Genomic DNA, 18,131 nt, shown 5'->3' on the forward strand with positions numbered 1-18,131 from the left:
CTTACTCAGGTTTGATTAACAGGGAACATCTGAACTGTGGATCTTTAAACACAAAGCTGCATCAACAGAAAAGAGGCATTTTCTGACAAAGCACAAATTTTATTTAGAAATATTTTCCCACTTTCCACAAATATATTAAATCGAGGATTTCCAAAAAAGAAAAAAAAAGAGGAAAAAATACAGTCAAATCACTGTTGTCATGCCCCAAGCTCCTGGGTTTAAACAAAAGTTCACCCGTATAGTCTACAACTGAATCTACCATTGGTTATAGTTAGTCGCTTTCTCTATACTACAGTACACAACGATATCAGATATTAATGTATATACACACACGTAATATGTACATTTAGTACACTGTATCCCAAAATTCCCTTGGCCCAGGCCCTAAAGAGGTCTGATCCAGATGAGAGTAGCCTTCACCTCCTTAAACTGCCCCTGGATGAGAGAGACTTAGGACGACATTATTGATCCAATGCAATGAATGAAGTCAAGGCATTAGTTCCACAGATGTGCTCTCTGGCCCGTGAGCAGGGCAGATCTGGGCATTCTGTTCATGTAATCTCAGTCATCACTGTATTGACCAAATCGCTGTCCCACGCTGGACTCACTTAGGGGAGTTACGCCCAAGGCATTGGTGCAAACTCCTCAGCCACTTTTAACAGCTGTTTTTTTTTTTTTTACTAGAGTCGTGAAGGTAAAGACTCCCTCCCTCTGGGTGATGCAGTAGACGGGCCACCCTGGCTGCTAGCTGCTTGACTTTGTACCAAGAGTTTTTTTAAACTCCAGCAGGACTACTGTGCAGATTTGTTTTAAGACACGGTTTACGACAGAGTCAAACGGATATGGCTCTCCAGCACCTGTGTTGGACGCACGCTGTCCCTCACTCGTCTCCCTTCCTCATTTTGAGCCCTGGACTCTTCTCTACCACAGGGTCAAAATTTCTCTTCCTCCCCCCGTCTCTGTTAGTAACGGCTTTCATCGTTTCCAGAATCCCTCCTCTTCAATAACATCTTTCTCCATCTCTCACACCGATATAATGTCCATTAAACCGAAATAAATCTCCCATCGGTGCGGCATTCCATAGCAGTCACTGGCAGCTCATGTTCTAACATTGCGACAAATATAATCTGATTACTTCCTTCGGTGAGATTTCCACAGGTCATATAAGCACCTCGGTTTCAGGTACATTGGTCTCTTTACTTCAAAGAATCATGGGAACACTTAGTGGCTTGTGTGTTTGTGTTTGCGAGCCGGCCTGCAGTGGAGAGCAGAGAGCCGCAGTCTCACTGCGCCACAGTGCAGCTCCGCTCGGCGTGACGCACGCGCGTGTGTGTGTATGTGTGTGTGTGTGTGTGTGTGTGTGTGTGTGTGTGTGTGTATGTGTGCATGTGTGTGCATGTGTGTGTATGTGTGTGTATGTGTGTGTTTTGCACAGAGAGGTTTTGCGCGTTCAGTCTTTCATCAAGTTTCGTCTGCGTCTCAAGCTTGGTGCTTCTGGGGGGTCCTTTGCATCCGGCCTCAGAAAGGCCATGCCTTCAAAATGGAGAGAGAAAGCTCAAGAGAGGACGAAGGGCTCCAGGCTGGATCTCCTTCCTCCTCATCATCCTTCATTCTCCAGTCAGCGCAGACCGGTCAGGACCTGGGAGGGAGGCAGAGGGGAATTCAGAGTCAGCTGAGTGGAAAAATACTAACACACTGGCATGGAAGTGAGAACATCCTGCATATTCCTGGAAATCCCTGGATATGAGAGCATTAGCAGTTCCATTAATAACTGCAGCAGTGCACAGTGTGCCACTGCAGAATGCATGAAGAGATTTTTTTCATACTTGTCACTGTTCAGCATAACATAAAGATTGCTGGATCCCACCCAATGTGCAATTTGTTACAGTTTGCACAGCAGTACTTTTAACGATAAAATGTACTTTCATGAGGTAGACAACATTGGTGGAATTTAGCAAAAACAAACAAAAAAAAAAAAATCATACAGTTGGTATAACTGAGTGAAATATTACACTATACATCACAATACATCACTAAATCACAGTACAAAAAGGGGGTGTACAAAAGTCTTCATTTCCATGCATTGCCTGCTCTGAGCTAAAGCATTTTAAATGCATGGTAAAGTTTGCCCTCAGGTGGCTATTAGTAGAATTACAATTGCAATTCAACACTGGAACACACTGCTGAGATGGGCAAAAGGAGCAGACAGCAGGACATGATCACCCCAAAATGAAATAAGAAACACTTGGCATTGTCCTAAAAGCTAGAGGAGACTCCCGAGGAAGGGAAGTGAGAGAGGTGGTTAAGGAGGATTAAACAATTATGAACACACTAAACTCAGACTAGCGACGGGTTTTGCGGGTTACCATTTTACAACCTACAGTAGCTTACCAGACTATTTTTACCACACATCTGGTGACAGGGGGGTCTGTAATTTATGACAGAATACTAAATGTATCATACCTTTCTGTAAGAAAATGATCTATAACACTAATTGAATGTCGGACTGCCTGCAAATCAACTGAGCGGCAATCCCAAGCAAGCAGGACGAAGGTTAAACAACTGTCGGAGAGACGCGCCCGCTCACCTGGTCCCGGCCCGGTATCCCGCCCTGCCCTGGCTCTCCAGCAACAGCCTCCTGCCCTCCTCGTAGTCGTCCTGGTCCACGCTGACCAGCAGCCGCACGCCCTCGTGGCCGGCCGCCCTCTTCAGGGAGTCGGTGATGAAGACGCCCTTGAGGGCCTCCAGCAGGGCGCCGCTCAGGTAGTCGGCCCAGAAGGCGTCCAGGTTGCCCAGCTCCGAGAACTTGATGTCGCAGATGATGGAGCCCAGGTCGCGGGCCCGCAGCACGGAGCTGGCGCGGCTGAAGAGCTCGAACTGCCGCTCCAGCGGCTGCTGCTTGTCGGAGGAGACGCCGCCCCGCAGCGCCGACTCATGCTCCGAGTATTCAGCTCGCACACGCAGCCTGATGTCTGCGGGGGTGAGGGGGGGAAGGGGGGGGTACAGGGAGAGAGAGAGAGGGAGGGGAGGGCCGTTAGAGGGGTCCTTGCGGTGGAAGGCAACAAACACACATTAGACAGAGCAAAGAGGATTCAAAGAGCAGTGTGGGGGGGGGGGGGCTGGAAGAGAGGGTCCAAAGGGGTGTGGGTTGGGTTGGGATGGAGGTTGGTGAGTGGGAGGGTGGAAGAATCAAGAGGACAGGGTCATGTCAACAGAGACCAAGAGGCGGGGAGGGGGGGTCAGAGAGAAACTAAAACTAAAATGAGCCCTCATGGCTAATTAGATTACAGCTTGGCTATATTTTGACTGAGGTAGATTATTGAAGGGTTTTAGCTGGTGGACAAAGTGAGAGGGGAGTTAAGAGAGACCTGGGGTCTGATGCAGAGGAGAGGGCCTGACATGGGCGTAAGCCAAGAGAGATGCACGGTTCATGGGACAGGAGAGAGCGCTCATATACCAACTGGCCACACAAGCGAAGTGGACCGTTTAACTGCCGTCAAAGTCTGGCTACAAACTTTGCCTCTCCAGGCCCCAAAATTTGACAGGAGAAAGCAACATCAGTACTTTTTTTTTTTTTTTTTTAAAAAACACCATCGTCCAGGGCTTGTCCATCCTTGGAGCGGCTCCAGCTAGTCATACAAAGACTCATATCCATCCTCCTTTGTTCAAAACAGAAAAGGAAAAGGTGATTTTGCACAATGAAAGGGGTGAGGTTCTAGGGATGGCATGTGATAGATGATACTGAATGAGCACCTCACCCACCAAGCACACAAACAGCACACCACCCCTTTCTCTTCACCCAAAACAGCACTGCCAATAAACTACGGCTTGTCAGCAAGTTTCTATAGCAACGCTTTTTTTTGTGTCTAGTCATGATTAGGCATTTTTTGTTACATCACAGCTGGGTGGGTCACAAGTGCAAACAAGCTTGTGTATGGGCTAAAGAACACCAGGCTGCACTGGGGGAACAATGATGAGTGTGGGCTTACAGGCTCACTCCTACTGAGCTTTGGACGACACTTCTAGCAAAAGCAAGTATGGGTTCTTCCACCATACAAGACGTGACTACCAATTGACTCCTGTACCTTAAACAATAAATCAAACATTAAATAAACACCCTTCATTGTGGGTTAATCTGTCTTCTAAGGGCAGAGGAAGGGCTAAACCAGCTCCAGGCACTCTAAGGAAGCTGCATTTCACAGAAGGCCCTGAACAGTTACTCTTTCCATGCAGAGCAGGTGACAGTTGACGTTTGGAGGATACATACTGGACAGCTGGATTGGCAGCATTCGTCTTGTCATTACCTCATGGCGGACGATCACTCTTCAATTGCACTGAAACACAAACTGCCCCTGCTCAGCACAGAGGTGAGCGCAGAGTGTTAGGGGACAGAGGGGGATAGGGAGGATAGGGAGGAAGGGGGGGGGGTGGAGAGAGGCTGAGGGCATTAGTCTGAGGAGGGAGGCAGAGGAAAAGGCCATTGAGGGGAGGGTGGGAAATGGACCTGGGGCCAAGAATCATGATTTCACAAATCCTCCACTGAAACAAATCTACTGGTTTGTTTTTTCCCCTCTCGTTTAACAAACATAAAAATTCCTTTCTGCATGGTTTTATTCAGGTCACAGGCATGGGTACAGAAATGGCTGCACTGGTCCTTACATACAGGAGCTTGAGTTTCTTTAACTTGCCATAAAAAAATCAAATCACAAAAAGTTGTGCATAAACCATTGTGTTCTCATAAACTGATCTTTGGAGGGGAAAAAAATACAAAAAATATGAACACAAGAAACACTTGTTTCTAAGACATGAACAAATAAGGAAACCTTGCTTTGTGACCTTTGGAAACAATCTTCAACGTCTTGCGTTAAATGAAACCATCATTCCATTTTTTTAACAACTGGGATAACATAAAAAATATTTTACTTTTGTAAATGCATTTCGGCTCAGTTTCCACTTCCTACAATTAAAAAAGGGTGAAAGTCAAACACAAATACCTGTCGCTAATCCTTCGACTGGGGTCTCCAATACTTTGCTCCAGGAGACTTGATTTTCGCACCACACCATCACTTAAGTTGAACATTCATGTTTGACTTGCTCCTTGAAGTCAGCAGGCATTGTGAAAATGCCCTTGGCTTATTTCCATGCTTGTCTTTAGAGCTGTAATGCAGGCCTGACATATATACCAAGATGCCAAATGGACAAACCCTCATGCCATTGGTCTGTTTCCCTACCGTTTCACACTGTGGATCTGAAAGGCCGAAAGGTACCCTAACAAGCAGTCTGTGACCTCTGTTACAGACTGCCTGTCACTGCAGTAGAAAGCAGAAAGGAATCTGAAGTCATGGTCTGATCAGCTCCTTCTGACCAGGGTCCTGAGCACTTTTAAGAGGCAGCAAAGCACAAGGAGAAAAATTTATAGAACATTAAAAAAAATTCTAAATCCTGTTTGATCTTGGAATCCTTGGAAAACCTTCTTGGAAGGTTTGGTCATTTGAACATTCTTGGAAACCAGTCACATACAATAAGATTCCAGAATTGTTCCCATGACATCACATCAATGATATCCAAGAGGTACTGTATGCTGTGGGCTTTAGCGCTTTAGCGTACTTCACAGATTATCGTTAATCAGAACACAAACTGTGTGTCCAGTCTGCAACAGACAATTCAATATCTATGCAGACAGTGTTAAACAGTGTTCCACAGCCAACATAAGAGCCACACCCCCTTTTCCAATCAGCTGTGTCTACAATGAACACTGAATTACTTCATAGTGGCTGCATTCCAGGTCAAGTTACTATCAAGAATTATTATTATATACAACACTGTAGGTTACGTCAGTTTTTAGGGCTGTTTCAAGGCCATATTTATTTTACAGTGCAATTCAGCGCAATGTTGGCTGCAGGACAAATTTCCACAATCGATTTCAACTAATTCTACTTCAAGCGTGGTATGTCTTCTCATAAAATTGTGCTGCATGCTGGAATTTGCAGTTTATTATCTGCAGGTTTTCTCTGTGTTGCTACTGTAACTTCATAGCGCCCTATTTTTGCTTTGCTGCCCCTGTAAATGGGTCTTTTATCATTCCAAACATACTGTGAGACGTGTAAAAACAGCCAAGGCATGTCTTTTATAAAGAATAGGGATTTTTCTGCAGTGTCCACTGGCCAAAGCAAGCATAAAGACCATTTTTCTGAATTTTGTTAGGGCATTTTTTCATTTGTAGTTTTTTTTTTTTTTTTGTCTTGGGGAAACTCGGCTCCTAAGTAGTTGTTTCCTTCCAAGGTCAAGTGTTAGCGGTCACACAGAAAATGGACGCGAGAGATTTTTTTGGTACCTTTTTTTTTTTTTTCTCAAAGCTGCACAAAAACCATCATGTTATGCTACATTGTTGTTGCTCCCAGTTTTACATTTCTCAGAACTGTTCACATTGTCCAAGATAAATGAAATACACAAAATTACATACATGCAATATATTTCCTTTCCAGAAAAGGAGAGCAGAGTTGGTTTAATTCTTATATGAGATCAGACAGCTGTGGAAATTTAAATTAGCTCCAAACTAAAATAAGGTCCTAAGATGACTGATTATTCAGAAAGATTCATCTAAATGATGAAATACATAGTGATTTGGGGACAGGCCAGCTGTCTGTGATGAATATTAAATCCAATCCAGGTACAAACAGCACCAAGTACTGACACAGTCTGAATATTCTGCTCAAAAGTGTCTGGTTAAGCAAATTCTTTATGCGTTTTAATCGAAAACAGCAGACATTAGGACCCAATTCAAGCAAAGGGCAAACTGACTTGGCCTACATTAATCACTTTTTAAATCTGAAATCTTAATAAAAATGTACAAGCAATAGGAAAAAGTACCACTGACTTTGTTAAATGGAGTGAGACCAGAAACACTTGAATCTCACCTTTTGCTACAACATCGTGCCACCTGGGTCCTAAAGTATAGCTCTGCTGCTTGATTAAAGACGGCGAAACCAGGTTATTTCAATTGATACATCAATCAGTAACAATTCCACCTGAAGTTTGTGGATAGCCAACATTATTGTCAAAGAAACAAGAACTTGAGCAGCTTTGCTAAATATGATCTCTGCTCTTTAAAAATGCTATTACAGAACCAGCCTGCTACATCCAGTGTTCTATACAGATCACACACAGCCCTGATACATTAAGGTAATCAATTAACGTTACATCACAGCTCCCAGCACTCTATAATCCAGACAGACAGCACAGCATGTCAGAGCAATAAGGTCTTAGAGCCATAGGGCTCATCTGTACATCCCCATGTAACTGTGGTGGGCCCATTTTAGTTCAGCAGGACTGTTTGAGATGAACACTGAAATGATGGTCAGGCCACTTCACACTTTATCAAACAGAGACAGAGAGATCCATTAGACAGCACATTAAGAGGAACATTGTTGTTTTTTTTTTTCCTTCATACAAGACCCAGTATGGTTTTCTGTTTTATATACAAAATGCAAGTACCATTTATGAGCCATCGCTTTGGTTTGAAGAGCTTCGACTCTATCGATCCACTTTTCTGCCACACAACAGAACAAGAGGGAGGGAGAGGCGGACAGACAAACCCCTCTTTGCCCGTTTGCCTGTCTCACCCTTTTTTTGTTTGTTTGTTCGATCGTTTTGTGTTCAATCTCTCCCTCTCACTGTGTGCCTGTGAGGACGACCAACTTGTGTTTCCCTGACACGAGTCAGTCTGTTTTGAACTGCGAACACAGAGAAAGGAGAGAAAGAGAGAGAAAGAGACAAGCACAGGTGGGTTTGGTTGTCTTTCAATTGGTTGACTCTCAAGCACAAGCAGGCATGGCACAGACACATTTCTCTTCCATTGTTCAGAGAGTCGCTATGTTCCTTTGGCTTCTTTAGAGAAGTTATTCGGGACTCCCATCACATACAGTAAAGAGGCCCAGATAAAGCAGCACTGAAATTCTCATCTCAAAACTTGACAACCTCGACTCTTCCTATCCAGTCCATTACGCCCCACTTACAATGCCATGAGTAACACCTGCAAATAGAAAGCAAATACTGACCATGCAGCAGGCCTTTGTGACAGACAGGACGCTTTGCTGTGTGAAGCTGTATTTAGTCAGCATCATCACCTGCTCACCATAACTGTAATCAAAACGACAAAAGTTAACATTCAAGACCTTATATTCTTTATTTACGGTGAGCAACATTTCAGGCCTTTAGCTAGAACTTCTTTGGTTGCATTTTAATCTCTATCTGTTGAAATGCAGTTAGACTATCAAGATAAAGCATATGCAGATATTAAGATGGATCATGTCACTGTGCAAACGGAGTCTATGGGTAACTCATACTTTGGACTGGAATGAGGAGCCAGGGTGACCCAAGTGCTTCTTCATCATAGAAGTGCTGGCCCCGATACTGTATGGAATGTGAGTCACAAACGCAATCATTTCCTTTTTCAAACTGATCTGCAACAAGTTCCAGTTAAAATCGTGCTTCAGATGATGTCTTTTTAATGACTGAACAATGAACTGGAGGCACATTTATTTGGATAACAGGCTGAATGATCAAAATTTCTTGGTAATATGGCTACTTTGCTACTGTAAGACTAAAGATAAATGAACAGACTCTGCTAGAACACTAACAGTTTTTGAAGGCTTTGCCAGGATGATTCTGATGGTCTATAACTAGGCTTGCAAAGATTTGATTGCTGTGTTTGTATGTTTTTCCATTCTGACAATTTTTTTTTCTAAATATATTTTTAGTGTCTATCCACATGCATTTTGAGAGGACATTTCTACACCCAGGACCAGACGAGTAACCTTTCAAACTCACCAGATATCTTAAGTGAACTGTATTTTCACTTCACGTAAAAACAAAGTATGAGTTTTAATCATATACGTTTGTAAATCACCGTCACTATTTTCTCATCAAAATGCAACTTACAATATTTTACAGGCCACATCAATTGTTACAAATTTTAGTTAAATAATTTTACTAATTATTTTTAGTTATTATTATTATTATTTTTTATTTTTTATTATTATTTTTTATTTTTTTATTTTTTATTATTTATTATTATTTTTTATTATTATTTTAGTTACTAATAATTTTATTTATTGCCATCCCCACTTTAATTACCTAGCTATGTTTTCTCTGACAGAAGGAAAATTATAGTTAAATTTATTATTAAATTTTCAATGATTTCTATTCGGGATTTACATCTTAAGAGCAATTACACATATACCTCATGATGTCTTGGGGATGGCAGTACTCACTTATATGCTTTCAGTAATGGTGGTATTTCCATGAAATTGTGGAGCATTTACTTGTAGTTTAGTAGATCACCTGTTGGTGTTGAGTGTGCCACCTCAGCTGCCTCAGAGTATTTCATAATTTACAGGCGGGTTGTTACACCTCTGTGTGTGAGCTGGCTTGATGATCATTTTGTCGGTTACCCTAAAATTTAAAAGGAGAATTTCAAAGCAGTCTTGTTTTTTTTTTGTCAATGGGAATTATTTGCTGACTACCTGTGACATGTCAATGAAAGGTCTAGCAACATCTGATAAAAAAATCAAATCCTTGCAAGCCTATGATAATTATCACCACAACATAATTTACATGTGTGGCACAAGTGGAAATTTTTTACTTTAGCTAGAATGTAAGTAAATCTGTATACAGTAATAAATGGAATTAATATGCAGTATGTCTCTCAATATTATGCTTTTCAAACTAACATCCTGAGATTCAAATATCCTATCTCTGATCTCCTGAACACAACTCACATGGGGACAGACAAGAAATTCAGGGACTATCAGAATAGTTTGCACAGAATTGTTGGGTCACTTGTCCTCAGAACTGTTCAAGCAAAGGTTCCAGAAATGTTTAGAACACCATCAGATCCGTGTAGATAAATTCAAAAATGACTGACAGGGTCCAGTGTAGGGACAGGTTTCTGAGATCAGTTTTGAGTTCAGAGAACCCCATCTTAGAACAAAAGCCATTTGGGTCATTTGAATGCAAATTGGAGTGAGCTTTTGATGTCAGATATTCATGGACTGTTTGCCATCAGAACCATTTAAGCTCACAAATGAAGGCCCATTCTAAGAGCATGTAACAGAACAGGGTTTCTGAGACCAGTTGAGGGAGATGGATGGTGAATCGAGTCAAGCGCATTGCTGGTCAGAATTTTTCAGGCTCACTTTTGAGGCCATAGGTGCTACTGCACTTGTGCTGGGTGTTCTGAGAGCTGCCTGAGCACATTTCCAGATCTGGGAGTACTGGACTTTTTTTTTTTTTTTGGTCGGACTCTTTGGTCAGTTCTGTGAAACACTGAGGCCCATCCCTTTGAGAGGAACTTTTGAGAATGGGTCGGACTGAAGAGCACTTTCAGCCACAGCGAACACCACTGAGAACATTCGGGCACACTTGGAGAGCATCTTGGGAGGACAGTTAATGGAACACAGGCATTGAACACAGAGCATTGTGGCGGCCCCCACATGGGGCTTCTTTACCTTGGACACTGGGCCGACTGTGAGAGAGAGCGAGCGAGCACGCGCTGACCGTACGGACAGAGAGACGGGACTGACTCACTGCAGTCTCTCTCTCTCTCTCTCTCTCTCTGTGTTTCCTACCCGATCTGAGTCTCAATCCTCAGTCAACCTGGTGGAATCAAATGCGGAGTCAAGACAGATCATTCTCAAGGAACAAGTCACAAATACTGCAGGACACTGCTGAGCTTCTGCATTTGCTATGTGCAAGCAGGGTTCTCTGCAGTCCACACCTACTGCATGAACAGCCCCCCCCCCCCCCCCGCCCCGCCCTTTGTGATGTCACATAGGGCTCTCTTGAGATGGTGGCAGGTGCACTTCTACAGGCAGGTATGTGCTTCTCAATGGATGGTGACTGAATACAAAGGGCAAAAGGAGAGCTCCCTGTCACTCATAGGTCTGTGAGCAAGAGGTTGTTCACTGTGGACTACATCCTGAATAAACCCCTGAGTTGGGCTGGACAGATTAATACGAGTGGAAACAAGACTTCCATGAGCAATGACTTATAAAATACTTTCAAAATGTGGTCAGTGCAACCTTGAATTCATTTGTCTCACAACCCCAGGTTATTTGCTGTAGCTTCAGCACAGTTTCAGTACAACTGTAGAACCTTCCTTTTAAAATGTGTTCAGGTGTTTATGGGTCTAACTGATCGTTAAGAGACCTACCATTGTGGTAAAGCAGCTGAGGAGACAGAGAGAAAAAAAAAAAACTGAATGGAGGAACAGAGCAAGTCAAAGAAAGACAGAGCTGCTTCAGTTGAAAGCTGCGCAGTCTTTGCACTACCATGGTGGAGAGAAGGTGGTGAAACACGGTCAACACACACAGACAGAAAGACAGAGAGAGAGACAGGATCACTGGGACCAGATAGCATGGTCTGTCTGCATACCGGATCACTCGGCTCTACAGCCCTAAAAACCAAAATCAACAGTACCTACAGACTGGTATGACAGGATCCAGTACCGACCAGTGGGAGCAAATACCAAATCCCTGAAAGCCTGATAGGTTGGTGAGCAACCAATCAATGGTTTCCATGTGTCACTGAGTCTGTACGTATTGATGGACATTGTCCCTGTCCTGGGGCAGGGCTAGGGAGCGTGTCTCTCTCGTCAACACCACAATCAATGCATCATGTGCCACATAAATGGACCACAAATGAAGAGGCAGTGGGGAGAGCAGGAACAGGATTCAGGCCAATACTGTACAGCAGTCTGTTTATACGCTTTGGGGGCTGCAGTGTACTGATGCACTCTGTTATCATCTTGCGCGCAGAGTAGTCATTTGTTCAGATAATGAAATTGAGGTGCTGCAGTGCACTTTTAATTTTCCTGATAATATAACCATGAATTAATGACTAAGGTATTCTTTACGCACTTAACGGATGTAGGAAATTATCTAGGAAAAAATATCATTTGTTCAGCTGAATGAAACAGCATATGCTAAATAAGTTAATATAACTTGACTACCTGATATATATACATGGTGCATTGAGCCATGTTTCTCTCATATTTCAACTGTCAAACACATGTAGCCCAAGACCTAAGATCCAATCAGGTATATATGTTACAAAATGATTTGAGGCATTTTTGCCTGACCTGAGTGTCCTTCCTACATAACTAGCTGTGTCCCAAATCGCACTTGCATACTAAGTAATATGCACATCAGGTATGCATCAGGTATAAAAGATTTAATATACAGTACATACTACACAGGCTATTAGCATTCAGTATGCTAGTATGCGATTTGGGACGCAGCCAACTCACTAGACCACAAACCTAGATTGTTTAACTATCACTGTTCAGGCACAGTAAACACTATCCCTCAAGCATGTTCTGTGGTTAATTTACTGAGATCACTCGCAATTTGACAGACGACTGAGTTGTCTTAAGGTATTTAAGACCCAAGTCCCTGAGAACACAGAATACACCAGAGGCCTGCAGCACTGTTGGTGACATTGGGTAAATCAAACTGCTGTAGAGTGGATGTTTTGAATTCCCATTAGAGTGCTCATTCAGTGTAAGAATGATGTCTTTACTGGGCATGGACATCAGGAATGCTCTATTCATGGGAGGCGTAGTTTTGGTAAAGGAATCTCTCACTTTTCATCTTCCATAGGCTGGGGCTATCTGAGATGGAGCCGCTGGCTTTCTCAAGAATTAGCTTGGTTACTCCATTAGCCTACTGTTTTGCAGAGACGATTCCCAAGGCCAATGCGTGTTGCTGGGAATCGCGGTGAAAGGGGCCCCTGACGAGGCAGACCCCGCAGAAAACACCAGGTGCGGCTGTTGGTGGTCTAGGTCCAGCGCAAGGTTTGCATGAGTTACTGAGAGTTTTAATGAATCCTTACAGCTCATCCATACCCCACACAACTTCACCAGGGCAGAACATTTCATTTTGTTCAGTTATGCAAAACTCAATATGATTAAAACAAGCAACAGGCAGGTGGGGTTTAGGCTGTGTGACCAGACTGCGGTATACAAAATTCACCTTGTGGAGCCGTTAGTTTGATTGAAGCACACGATCACGAGAGCTTGGTGTGTTCATAATACCATTTTCATTGCGAGAATGAATGCTTGCCAACAATCAGAGGAGCACCAATGTCTTTAAAACAGCACTGACTCTTTGAATTGTGGCCATTTGTGGAAGGGATAAGCAAACAGACAAAACAGAAGCTTTTTAGTGCAAGTGAGGTAAGCAACAAAAACCGGCTTCATTTTGCCATGAAACCTTAAACGTTTATGGATCTTTTGGTGTAGGGATGGCGTATTTTTCCCTCCCCTTCAAAAAAGACACTTCACTGAACAGCAGTAGTATAAACAGTAATGGTTTCCTACATAAGACTGTATTTATAAGAACAGCCCATTCGTGTTCAGCAATTAAGGTGGATCACAAAATGTGGAATCAAACAAAGCGATTGTGAGTTAAGGGAGCCTCCTTGGTCATGCTCTCATGGGTTCGTTTCTCAAAAAATCCAAAACATGCAGTACAAAAAGCACTATTAGGAGGGGGGGACCGGTTCCTGTTAGTGAGGCACAGAATTTGACAGAGCCTTTTGCAACCCAGGGGCGCAGTTGTCAGCTTAATGCATATAAAGAGAGCAAAAAAGGAACAAAATGAAGTGGAGTGTGCAAACCCTGAGACTGAGCTGTAACGGATCAAGAATGCTTAAGTGGAAACAGTGAAGGATATTCTTAGGGGATATTCCTCCTGGCCAGAGGATTCTCAAAGCCGAGGCGATTCACCAGAATGGACAAGCTAAACACTGGTAGTTGTCGTCTGGAAAAAAAAATTTTGGCCAGTTGTGGTAGTGAAGGAGCTTACAATGACTCACAGAGATGGAGAGGCAGACAGAGAGAGAAGGTGAGAGGAAGACAGTCACAAATGCTGAGAGAATAAAAAACCCTGTACACACACAGACAGAGAAGGACAGAGGGAGAGACAGGGAGAGCGCCCTTACCGCATGTGACTTTCTCTTGCTCAGGCTGCTGCGGCTGGGAGGGGGTCTCAGGCTGTTCCACCACCCTCCTGCGGGAGGCGCCGCCCGTGACGCCGGCACGGCGGCGACCTCGGCCCCGTTTCCGGGGAGTGGAGGTGGGCGCCGGTACGGACGGGTCAACACCTAACGGACAAAGACCATTCAGTCACATGCCTGACACTTAACTCTGAAACATTGAACTTTATTGACACACAAACCCGCAACCGCACAGACAAAACATGCTCTGACGTATGCACCCTCCCTCCTGGGATGAAAGGAGCACTCCAACCAAAACAGAACATTCTGCTCACCTGCCTTCCACTGCCGTGGCAAATGGTTTTGTGAAGAGTCAGTCTGTTCATAGCCGTCCGTCAGTCCAGTGGAGCCACTCTGTCTTCCGCCTTCACCCACATTCTCCACAACGAAACGTTCTGGAGACACTGTGAGGTAGAAGATGCTCAGACTGGCTGTCAATAGTAATGCGTATAAACTCTGTTAATCAGAGACAATGCACATGGTCTTGTATTTTATATACACTCTTAAGTCAGTGAGGGTACTTCGTGAAATCTCTACACAACTTTAAAGGGAAGCAATGCCAAGAAGCTTGCAAAAGACTAGAGAGGAATTTATGTTGACCTGGTAAAAAACAGGAGAGAAAAATCAGATTGACAGAGATTAAAACTACAAAGGCTAATATATGCAGCCTACCACACTGAGTGTTCTGCAATTTACTGGCACTAAGAATTGTATTTCTAGAAATACTGACATTATTACATGGAGTGTTACTATAAATACCAAAACGTTAAATGATAAACAGACACATTTTTCGACCACTCACTGAAAGCTAAATCAATACGTTTATACTGACTGAACTGGGCCAAATCAACATGGAACTGGATTGCACCAACTTTTGGGATCTAGTTTATTTCAAAACGTAAAAATAATGCTCTCACCGGCCCTCCTTTTCTTGCGGGAGACGAAGGGCAGGAGGTCGTGCCGCGTCAGCACTCGTAGCAGCTGCAGCAGCGGCTCCAGGTTGCCCTCGCTGAGATAGCCGCGCCTTTCAAGTTCGAGGAGCAGTTCCACGCCGCTCTTGCGTTTGTGTCGAGCCGCGATCGGACACGGGGATCCCCGGGGCTGTAGCCGACGCCAGGCCTCCAGGAGCCTCGGGCTGGGGGAGGCGACGTCATTCGCTTCGGGGTTGCCACTAGCGATCTCTGGGGTCCAGCCCACTGGGTCGAGGGGATGCGTCCCGGGGTAGGTCTCGTCCAGAAGGAAGGACAGCACTTCCACGTCAGTCTCCGTCAGCTGGGAACCGACTACTTCGAAGATCTCATGAAGGGACAGCATCCCGTAATAAGTCAAGCACTCGGTTTCTTCCCAGCACAGGGAATAACGTGGTCTGCGCACTGCTGCCATTGTTTTTCTAGAGAGAACTTTGCCGTAATCAGAACAGATGCTTCCTGCTAAATAAAGACCGAAACATAGGGAAAGATGAGTGATGTAGTGCCAAAGACCATAACCAAGACATAGCTATCTATGATGGGCTGATAATAATAACAATATAATAATGAAAATAATAAAAACAACGACTATTTTCACAGCTGGGTTAGCGCAGAAGGCTAACGTTAGCTACCTGTTCATCTCTTCGTCCATTAGCTAGTGGCACGGTCATTACCACTTCAACGAATTAACGTCAGCTGCCTAATAGATGTTAATGCGGCTTTTGATATACCTCCACTGGCTGACAATCTTGCGATCTGTTGCTGTTAATGAGTTATTAGTTGAAAGTATTTGAATTGTTGACAGTACTGATGTGCTTTCATAAACATCACGTGGAAGCATTACGTAAGGACACGTTTCCAGGGGCTGCTAACCAACCAACGTTAGCTGGCCAGATAGTGCTCTGGATATTAACGTTAATTCATACTAGCATTAAAAATCACACTCATTTCACATTTGATTTTATCTAACGTTGGTTTGCAAACTACTCCAGGTAGGAAGCTAGGTAGCCACAACAAACAGCAACCGTTTTTATCATAAGGTCGTTTTTAATATATTTTAAGATACACAATAGCATCAATGTTTTTTAATGCTGTTTCATGATCTGCTGGCCAGCTAGTCTGCGGACTCTGAACACAGCTAGCTAGGTAGCTAACTCACTTGTTAGCTGCCTAGCTAACGCCTTTCGTTAGTAACTTCTAGAAGGACATTCTGATTTTCAGATTAGGAAGCTGAATTACCAAGTCACATACCTAGCAAAACTGACCCTGAAATGATGCATTCTCATGAAAAATATCACGAAACGAATTAAGCTATTAAATAAACGATAGTCTGTGACCAGTCCCACACTTTTATTAATAAAGTTATTATAAATATGCGTGTCTAAATCGTAAACAAGCCTACCTACCAAATAGACCAATGCTAACAACAGCTAGCTCGCTAACCGTCAAACAACGGCTGTATTCTCTAACCTTATTTAAGTCCTATCTTTGGCATGAACGTATTCCATTAAAAGTCACCTTTTAGATATCTGCTTAATAAATGTCTTTGCGGTTTCTGTTTAATGTTGTCCGTTTTAGTGACCCACCGTGTTGGTTTCCGTGTTGTCAGCTAGCTTCGCCTGCCTGCGAGCCGACGCCTTGCTGCTGAGCCTTTCGCAGTGCGACCCCCTATCGCAGCAGAGCTCAGCCACAAAGGCAGAAACCAGCCAATCAGAGAGCAGCTTTCACACAACGACGTACTGTCGTCCGTATCCTCCATGTTATACAGTGAAAACTTACTGTACTCGTTTCAATTTTTCGTTTATACTATTATTGTTAATGGGTACTTCTGTTATTCCTTGGTTGTGAATTCTATGCATATGTGTAGTTTATTGTCTGTACTTAAAAAAAACGCTTAAAGTTATAAAAATGGGGTTGGGGCGAACTTACTATATGTCATTGCTGTATGTAGTGTGTAGTTAAGACATAATTTCAAGGCTTTTTTGGTTCACATTCAAAACGTTGCGTAGTTGCATAGGTTGTGTAGTATGCATAGATTGTGTAGTATGGAGTATCTGGTGATTTCACCAATCTCGCAAGAAAGGGTTCTTTCTGAACTCTTAAAAAATTCCCACCTGGGCCATTGGAACTACTTCCCTGCTGTTCTCCCTGCACGTGCCATCAGACCCCTGCAGCTCATCCGGAGTGCCCCCGATAAGAGAGTCCACAGTCTCTACAAATACACCTACGCTTCATCCTTTCTAATCTCCCTCCACTGGCTACTAGCAATGGCATATATCTGTTTCAAAATGCTAGTGTTAGCCCACTGGGCAGCAAGGGGAATGGTTCGCCCATATATGAAATTGATCATTAGAATTTACTCATTGTACAGATCACTCCATTTTGCAACCTCAAATTGCCTGGCACATCACAGTCACCTCCACTCTCCTGGCACCAGTGTGGTGGAATTCCCTTCCCACAGTGAGGAGGACAGTGAACTTGCTGGCTATCGTCCGTTTCACACTGGAGACCCAAATCTTCAGACTATGTCTTGATGCACCTACAAAAGCATAACTCACCTTTCCCTTATTTGTGCAGGGTATTTTGTATTGCTGAATTGCACTTATGCATTGCACATGGTAATTTATTAAAGCATGAATTTATTACTTACCATAGCACTTTGCAAAGAGTTAATGTATTTCAGATGATGTCAGCTGTGGCCTGTATATACCCCCTTTCATGCAACTGTACTAGATGCACTTTGTACCTCTTGTAAGTCCCTCTGGGTAAGAGTGTCTGCTAAATGACAAAATATAGTGTGGCCCTATGCAATTCCAAAATCTTGGAATGGCATTGGAACCTGTGTTGAGTAGTATAATTATAAGACTTCAGGTGAATGAGATGCAAAGGTTGACAGTTTTCCTGAATATATTACATGCAGTTTAACAATCTATATCGTCTATTGTAGCTACAGTTTGGATCAATGGTGTTAATTCAGATGTCAGCTTTTCATTTTTCAAAATTATGAAGAATTTTTATTCACCTGTGTTATGCAGCTAGCCACCACTAGACGGAAATGCGTTACATAACAATGAGGGGAACAACAGTCAGCAAATAGCGAAACAAAAG

At 43.4% G+C, this 18,131-nt stretch overlaps 1 protein-coding gene across 5 annotated transcripts; it reads right to left on the reverse strand.

Moving 5' to 3' along the window:
• Positions 1–1,417: 1,417 nt before the first annotated feature.
• On the reverse strand, positions 1,418–16,681 carry dedd1 (death effector domain-containing 1). 5 transcript variants are annotated; one of them, XM_036538235.1, is made up of 6 exons: positions 16,610–16,681; positions 14,973–15,485; positions 14,331–14,459; positions 14,002–14,163; positions 2,588–2,972; positions 1,418–1,639 (listed from the first exon to the last, which is right to left on the reverse strand). In XM_036538235.1, the coding sequence occupies exons 2-6, from the start codon at positions 15,436–15,438 to the stop codon at positions 1,633–1,635; spliced, it is 1,149 nt and encodes a 382-aa protein (XP_036394128.1). In that variant the 5' UTR covers positions 15,439–15,485; positions 16,610–16,681; the 3' UTR covers positions 1,418–1,632. The 5 variants fall into 5 exon arrangements, with proteins under 5 accessions (XP_036394128.1, XP_036394130.1, XP_036394129.1 ...); XM_036538237.1 differs by having other exon boundaries at positions 14,973–15,482; positions 16,610–16,656; XM_036538236.1 differs by having other exon boundaries at positions 16,542–16,614.
• Between the last annotated feature and the right edge of the window lie 1,450 nt (positions 16,682–18,131).

Source organism: Megalops cyprinoides, chromosome 10 (genome assembly GCF_013368585.1).
Source record: "Megalops cyprinoides isolate fMegCyp1 chromosome 10, fMegCyp1.pri, whole genome shotgun sequence".
NCBI classification, from domain to species: domain Eukaryota; kingdom Metazoa; phylum Chordata; class Actinopteri; order Elopiformes; family Megalopidae; genus Megalops; species Megalops cyprinoides.

Bases quoted from the DNA above. Each gene is read 5' to 3' on its own strand.
- dedd1 (XM_036538235.1), bottom strand. From the start codon at position 15,438: ATGGCAGCAGTGCGCAGACCACGTTATTCCCTGTGCTGGGAAGAAACC. The intron at 14,164-14,330 runs GTGAGCAGAATG...TTTGTCCGTTAG, and splicing joins GCCACGGCAGTGGAAGGCAG to GTGTTGACCCGTCCGTACCG. The intron at 2,973-14,001 runs GTAAGGGCGCTC...TCACCCCCGCAG, and splicing joins GCAAGAGAAAGTCACATGCG to ACATCAGGCTGCGTGTGCGA.